General features: G+C 43.2%; 1 protein-coding gene across 2 annotated transcripts in view; it reads right to left on the bottom strand.

Moving 5' to 3' along the window:
- zmat5 (zinc finger, matrin-type 5) overlaps positions 1-8,496 on the bottom strand; it is a 39,405-nt gene that overhangs the window by 29,286 nt on the left and 1,623 nt on the right. For both annotated transcript variants that reach the window (XM_043715826.1, XM_043715828.1), the window contains exon 2: positions 744-806. In XM_043715826.1, the coding sequence (XP_043571761.1) occupies positions 744-806 (63 nt within the window). The remainder of the gene's footprint in view (positions 1-743; positions 807-8,496) is intronic.

The following is an 8,496-nucleotide window of genomic DNA, read 5'->3' as shown; positions in this document are numbered from 1 at the left end:
CCATGCAAGGACTGCACAGAACACTATATAGGACAAACAGGAAGACAGCTGACAATCCGCATACATGAACATCAACTAGCCACGAAACGACACGACCAGCTATCCTTAGTAGCCACACACGCAGACAACAAGCAACATGAATTCGACTGGGACAACACTACTATCATAGGGCAAGCCAGACAGAGAACAGCCAGGGAATTCCTAGAGGCATGGCATTCATCCACAAACTCCATCAACAAACACATCGACCTGGACCCAGTATACCAACCACTACAGCGGACAGCTGAAACTGACAACCGGAAGCGGCAGGGACAGACCACTATAAACACCGGAGGAAACATCAAAGAAGCGCTTCGCAGGAGGCTCCCAAGCACTGATGATGTCGCCTAGCCAGGGGACGAAACGTTTGCAACAAAAACTTCCAGCTCGGCGAACAGAACCACAACAACGAGCACCCGAGCTACAAATCTTCGCACAAATCTAGTGCAGTAAATGTGTTCTATAATTCAGCATTACATTTTGGCCTAAATGCTTAAAGACAAGTTTTAAGGCTAAATACTTTCTCATACTACTGAGTGGAACCTTGTGCTTTTAGACCCACATCACTGGGAAGAGGGACAGAATGTAATAATATTAGCATGAACGCGATTTAGACACAAGTCCCAGAGCTGGCGAAATAGCACAATGTGTTAAGCATGTTGTTCAGTTCCTGTACTTCCTTCTTTAGACATTTCTGCACACACCTGATTGTAGAAACTTTCTGCAAGGCTTTTTGGCAAGTTCTTCTGCCAGTATTGTGGCACTATCTGAAATCCAAAAAAAAAATCAGACATTTAAAAAAAGCCATCTCGTATCACAGTTTTTCCAAAGAAACAAACACAGTTCAGCTTACTTCATGACGGTTGAGGTGCCACAGTTGATCACAACACACTAGGCAGAGCAGCAGAAAAATCAGTGCTCCCGCTTATTGTCCAATGACCTTTACTGTAAACTAGGAATGAACTTGACTGTGAAGGCTCTCTACTACCACAGTCAAACAGCTGTGGAAACAAAATTCACGATGAAACAATTTATCTGAAGTGCCAAAGGGAAATCAGCATTTCTGCAAATGTACTGCAGCGAAGAATTAGCATTTGCAAGGAGATAAATGGGCAGAGAAAAATAGTAATACCTCAGAACAACCAAGTTTTCTTTCAAAATATGGTTCCTTCCACTTTGATATTTTTCCCCCCAAAGCCAGCATGAAGGTACAATTCTACTGTCAGTGATCATGGAATAATATCTCATCGGACCTAATGCATACACATTTTTTAAAAATTCTTCAAATGTGAAGAATGTGTGATAGAAATCAACGTTGTTGTTGTTTGATCATCACACAAACTCAAAACAGGATCTGTACTAAGGTCAAGAGCGTGAAAAATGTTACAGCCATTTCAAACAGAAAATCAAGACAACCCAAAGGATAACATAATTAGTTTTGCTTCAATTGTAGCTGCTGAAAAATAGATTCATTATTAAGATTAAATCATACTTCAAAAGAAATGGATGAATCAGAGATAGGTAGAATGAACAGTAAAAAGGGAGATCATATTTAGATAAATTGACTCTTTTCTAAAAAGGGAAAGCATAGCCATGGTTGGAAATTAGTATGAAACTGCAGGCTCTTCATTATGGTAGTGAAACCACAGGGAGGGAAGCAAATAATTATTACAATCCCAACAAGAATGAGAAGTTACAATTACAATGAAAGGCGCAAGAAAGGCCTTTACAGTGGAAGAGAGGCTAATGGGGAATCAAACAGGGATTTTCACAATACAGGGGGTCCTCGATTATCCGAACGAGATGGGCAGGCACTATTTCATTCGGATAATTGATTATCCAGTTAATCCATTAAATGCCTTTCCTCTGGTGCTCGGAGTTTTTAAAGTCTGCTCCCCGTTCAGGAGACTGCAGCAGTTTACAGCGCGCGGGCCCCGCCCCCAACCCACCCCAAACCTGTCCAACGCCGCCCCATCCAACACTGACCCCCTGCCCTCCAAATCCTGTTCACACCTGTCCCCTCTCTGGAATAGCCGACTGTACACTAACAACAAGAATGCTGCCGCAGCTGCCTTTGTGGGGTAAGTCTCCAAATAGTGTGCACACACACACACACACACGTTTTACTGCAACTTTGAAAGGTTCCACGTTTGCCCTGTACAGGACAATGTTAGAGAGATTATCTGGGGAAGGGGGGAGGAGTTTAGGGTACACCTGTCTGTAGAACTCCAGGGAAAGTGTAGGGAGAGAGAGGGCAGGAGGTCAGTCATTTGGAGATGGTGCCTATTTAATCACTGTAAACAAAAGACGCGATCATTGTTGGAAACACAACTTTGTTGTAGTGTTTCTATCGGGACCTCGAGATCTCCTTCGGATAATTGGTATTTGGATAATCGAGGTTCCTCTGTAAAAGATTTAAGATGTAGTGTGAAGGGAAGACGGTAGTGTAATGGTATTGTTGCAGTATTGATAATCCAGTGGCCAAAGCTAATACACTGGAGACATGGGTTCACATTCAATCATAGTGGCTGATAAAATCTGGAATGGAAAACTAGTTTCATAGCCACCACAATTGAGAAGCAGCAGCTATCCATATGGCATCAGTGTCAATTTCAATATTTTCCTCATCTCCCCCTCCCTTCACCTTATCCCAGATCCAACTCGGCACAGCGCTCTTGACCTGTCCATCTTCCTTCCCACCCATCCACTCTACCCTCCCCATCGACCTAATACATCCCATCTGTATTCACCTATTGCCTTCCCAGTTACCTTCCCCTCAGCCACACTCCCACCCTCCTATTTATGTCTCAGGCCCCTTCCACCTCGACATTCCTGATGAAGGGCTTCTGCCTGAAACATTGTGCTTTTCCAGCGCCAGACATTTTGACCATAAGGCCAGCTGGTTCACTAATGAAATAAATATATTACATGAGAGGTGAAGTGGGATGTGAACTTGTCATTACTTAACTGATCAGATAGATGCTGCTTATGATCTTTGTTAGGGAAGGAAATTTGTCTTCCTTGTCTGATCTGGCCTACATTTCATTCCAGACCTAAACGTAATGTACTTGACTCAGAAGTGCTCTATGTGGCCACTCAGTTTAAGTGTAATTAGGGATTGACAACAAATGCTGGCCTTCCCAACCATGCCAACAGTGGATTAAAGAATACTTCTTTTAAAAAAAAAAGTGACGGCAGGCAGATACATAACTGGAGAAGTCTGCTAACTTATTGAGTTTCTGAAGGCCATCACTAGAAAAACAAAAAGGGAGAAATTAGAAGAGATTGGGACAAGTGTTTGAGAAGTAAAGCAGAAGGATAGAAAGGAAGATATACGAAGTTTCAAATGAAGTATGAGCATGATGAGCCAAATGATCTCCTTCTCTACTGCAATTCACATGTTTTACATGGACTGAATAGCGTACCAGCAGCTGCAGAATCTAATATGCTCCGAGTGACCCACAGCGTTGCAGCCAACTGTAGGACCACAAACATCCCACCTGACCTAACTCTGACTTTAACATTGATTCTGATGAGAATCAATAATTCACTGAAGATTATTTCACATTAAGTCATAAGGTATTGTTGCATCTCTGAAACTGATGTGAGCATTTTATTGAATTCAAATCCCACCATCTGCCATGACAGGATTCAAACCTGAGTCTCTGGATTAATAGCCTAACAATTTCAGTAGAAATTGCCCAACCAGCTCGATCAGTAGTGCTGCTGCTGGGCCACTCTTGGTGCTGGACATTGAAATTCCCCACCAGAGTATACTCTGCCCCCTTGCTGTCCTCAGTGCTTCCCCCAAGCATTATTCCACATGAAGGGGCTCTGATTCATTAGTTGAGGGAGGACATTACATGGTAATCCTTGTCCATGTTTGACTAAGTGCCATGAACCTGGCACGAATGGAGGAGAATGCTTAATTTCAATTTACATGTTCCAAACATTTTCTTCTCCAGGGAAATTGGCTCTATGTGCTCAGGATGTGCTGTGCAGTTTACATACAATGCAGCTCAGTCAGTAGCTGAAGCAGCTGAGTCAACCTCACAAACAGGAATGTATCTGGATGTTATCACATTGCTGCTCACAGAAGTGATCAGGGAAGGCGAGGTCTACTGAAATTGTTAGGCTATTAATCCAGAGACTCAGGTTTGAATCCTGTCATGGCAGATGGTGGGATTTGAATTCAATAAAAATCTAGAATTAAACTAACAACCTAATGATGACCATTGTTGATTTTTGGAAAACCCCATCTTGTTCAATGTCCCATAAAAGGAAGGAAAGTCTAAAAAAAAACCCACTGAGCATCAACCTAGACACCAGAAACGACAGCGGCAAAAGCAACCCTATCAGTCCAGCAAAGAAGGCTAGTTCCAAAACTAATAGAGCTATCTCAGAGTAGTCAAGCAGCACACTGTCATAGTCATGCTAACAAAATCACACCAGCAGAGGTGGCAGCACAGTGACATATAATGAAGAAAGCATTACCCTGAGCTCCTCCACATTGATTCCGGACTGCATGAAGCTTCATGGCACTTAGTCAAACATGGACAAGGATTACCATGTAATGTCCTCCCTCAACTAATGAATCAGAGCCCTTTCATGTGGAATAATGCTTGGGGGAAGCACTGAGGACAGCAAGGGGGCAGAGTATACTCTGGTGGGGAATTTCAATGTCCAGCACCAAGAGTGGCCCAGCAGCAGCACTACTGATCGAGCTGGTTGGGTTCAAAGGGACAGAGCTACTAGACTGCATCTGCAGCAGGTGGTGAGGGAACCAACAAGAGGGAAAATATACTTGACCTCGTCCTCAGCAATCTCCTTGCCGCAGATGCAATAATGATAATTTTGCTAAGCGCGACCACTGCACCATCATTACAGATAATATCCCATCCCCACATTGACAATACCATACATAGCATGACACAGGCTGTTAAATGGGACAGACTTCAAACACATCTAGAAACTGAAAGACACCCAAGACACCCTGATGGCCATCAGCAACTGAAGAATCATTCTCCAACACTATCTGCAACTTCATGGCATGGCATATTCCCCATTCTACCATTACCTTCAAGCCAAGGTGTCAACCCTGGTTCAAAGAAGAATGCAGAAGAGCATGCCAGGAGCGACACCAGGCATGCCCAAAAATGAGGTGTCATCATGACGAAATGCAAACAAAAAAGACTATATATATTGTCATCCCGTTCTCCACTCTCCCCCCTCAGTCGAAACAAAATGCTCAGTGACACAGTAGTTTTAACTCCTTCATCTTTATTCCAGGCCCTGGAGGGAGAGGGAGCGCGAGAATGATCGCCCATATGCACAGGGATATGAGTTCATGGTCTTCTCTGGAACAGCAATTTCTCAATGAACTATTTAGTCATTTTGCAGGGAGGAGCATCCAGATAAGGCAACATACATATTAATTGCGTGAACATTACAATCAACGAGTATCAATAGCAGAGACCAAGCCCTTTACTGTTATACAATGAATGTTCCTAACCTTGTTAACTGGATTCATACAATGGATACTTTTCCCCTTGTTAGCTAACCTTGCATACTGAATACTTCCAATATTAAATGGCTCTACATAATGACTACTTTTCTAACAAGTTAACCCATTACCATTGCCTCCAACACCCCAGTGTTAACGATAAGTTCTTATCTGATCTGAGCCATGCTCAGCTGAACCTCCTGTGTCACAAAACTCAGAACTTAACTCCTTCCCTGCCTGCTTATACTCTATACACATTCTCAGCATGCCAAACAGAATAAGCAACAAATAACTGACACGGCTAAGCGATTCTACAACCAATGGCTCAGAGTTAAGCTCTGCAGTCCTGCTACATCCATTTGTTAATGGTGGTAAAGGAGGTCTGATCCTCAATCAAGGAGGAGCACAGCACATCAGTGTAAAAGATAATGCTGAAGCATTTGCAACAATCTTCAGCCAGAAGTGTTAAGTGGATACAAGGGACAATGTGCCTCCTCCAGAAGTCCCCAGCATCACAAATGCCAGTCTTCATGAGAACATGTATAGGGTATGAGCAGGTAGGGAAAGAGTTAGGTTTTGAGTTTTGTGAAACAAAAAGATTCAGCTAAGCATGACTCAGCTCAGATAAGAACTGGCAGTAAACAATGAGGTGCTGGAGGCAAGGGTAGTGGGTTAACAAGGTGGAAAAGCATTCATTATGTAAAGCCATTTAACAAGATGAAGAAGCATTCAGTATGTAAAGTCAGTATGTAAAGTCAGTTTACAAGGTTAAGAACATTCACTGTGTAACAGCAGATATCTTAATCTTTACTACTGACACTTGCTGATTGTAACGGTCACCCAATCAATATGTATGTTGCCTTACCTGGATGCTCCTCCTTGTAAGTAACTATATAATTCATTAAGAAACTGATGTTTGAGCAATTGTTCTCTCTCCCTCCAGGGCCCAGAATAAAGATGAAGGAGGTAAAACTATACTGTATCTCTGAACATTTTGGTTCGACTGAGGTGGGAACAGGGCGAAAATATTCAAACAATTTAAATCACTCCCTGAAATGCCAAGAAAAACAGTCAGAGGCACTACAAAGGCTATGGGCCTTGACAACATTGTGGCAATTGTACCAAAGACATGCTCCAGAACCCCAAGCTAAGCTGCTCCTATACAGCTGCAACACTGGCATTTACATGACAATGAGAAAATTGCCCAGGTATGTCCTGTATACCAAAAGCAAAACAAATCCAACCCAGTCAATTATCTCCTCAAATCATAAATAAAGTAATGGAAGGTGTCAACAGTAACAGCACGTGCCTAGAAATAACTCGCTCAATGATACCCAGTTTAGGTTCTGACAGGGCCACACAGCTCCCAACCCCAATATAGCTTTGGTTCAAACTCTGATAAAAGAGCTGAATTCCAGACTGTCCTTAGCATCAAGGCTACATTTAATTGAGTAAGGCAACAAGGAGCCCTATCAAAATTGGATTCAGGGAGAAATCTCTCAGCTGGTTGGAGTTATACCTGGAACAAACGAAAATATTTGTGGCTGTTCAAGATCAGTTATCTCAGCTCCAGGAGATCCTTATTGTTGTGTCTTTGCCCACCCTGCAGTTGCTTCATCAATAACCTTCCCTCCATCATCAGGTCAGAAGTGGAGATATTTTCCAATGACTGCACAATGTTCAGCACTATTTACAATATCTTGGATACTCAAGCAGTCCATGTCTAAATGGAACAAGTCTTGGACAATATCTAGAGTTGTGCTGAAATACCGCAAGTAAAATTCACACCACACAGATAGCCATCTGCAACAAAAGACATCAGAACTATCACCCTTGACATTCAATAACATCATCATCATCACCAAATCCTCCCTTATTAACATCTTGGGGTTTCCACTGACCACAAATTGAACTGGACTAAAATATAAATAATTGCCTTCAAGGGCACACCATCCAGAACAAAACGTTTTCTGACACAGATGGAGGCCATTCTTCAAAGTTCTCAATGCATATAAAAGACGACGACAGTCAAGAGTCTGAGCTTGTTCTTATTCCTTAAATGTCAATAGAATCATATGAAGATCAGACTGAAAATGCGGACCAGTTTTAGAAGATTCTTTTTAAAGTGGACAGTTACCTACCACTTGTAAATAGGCCTGTTACTTGAGTGGAAATGGCTATCCTATTGGGTTTGTAAGATACTAAGAAAATTGAAAGTGAAGGCAAAACGTAATGGGAGACTAAGTGGCTGCCTGCACCAGCACTCCAAATGAGCATCATAATTTAGTGCCATTTTACTGCCATGTCCCCTGGCCCCCACCCCACAGTGACTCCAGTTCAAACATTCTTAAAATCGGTTGTAAAATAGTTTGGGAGATCCTGAGATGATGCCATACAAATGCAAATCCCAACTGCTCCAGTCGACAGAAGTAACTCGGTGAAAGATGCTCTTTGGTGTATCCGAAACCTGTTGGTCATCCAGCTGAAAGAGTTGACCCCAACTGAGTGTTGCAGACTGGCACATTCCAAGGTCCAGGACCTCGTGCTCAGGGGTGCGCTGAAGCTTGGGACAGCTGCTGCCAAGGCCCAGTGGGGAAAGACCCCTGAATAAGGTCTGGATCAGTGGTGCTGGAAGAGCACAGCAATTCAGGTAGCATCCGAGGACAGGCAAAAATCGACGTTGCGGGCAAAAGCCCTTCATCAGGAATAAAGGCAGAGAGCCTGAAGCATGGAGAGATAAGCTAGGAGGAGGGGGGGGGTGGGGATAGAGTACAATAGGTCAGTGGGGGAGGAGATGAAGGTGATAGGTCAGGGAGGAGAGGGTGGAGTGGATAGGTGGAAAAGGAGCTGGCAGGTCGGACAAGTCTGGACAAGTCAAGGGGACAGTGTTGAGCTGGAGGTTAGAAACTAGGATGAGGTGGGGGAAGGGGAAATGAGGAAGCTGTTGAAGTCCA

The sequence above is a fragment of the Chiloscyllium plagiosum genome, chromosome 25 (assembly GCF_004010195.1).
Source record: "Chiloscyllium plagiosum isolate BGI_BamShark_2017 chromosome 25, ASM401019v2, whole genome shotgun sequence".
NCBI lineage: Eukaryota > Metazoa > Chordata > Chondrichthyes > Orectolobiformes > Hemiscylliidae > Chiloscyllium > Chiloscyllium plagiosum.
Note: the sequence above shows the minus strand (reverse complement) of the source record. Positions and strands in the feature narration are given on the sequence as shown.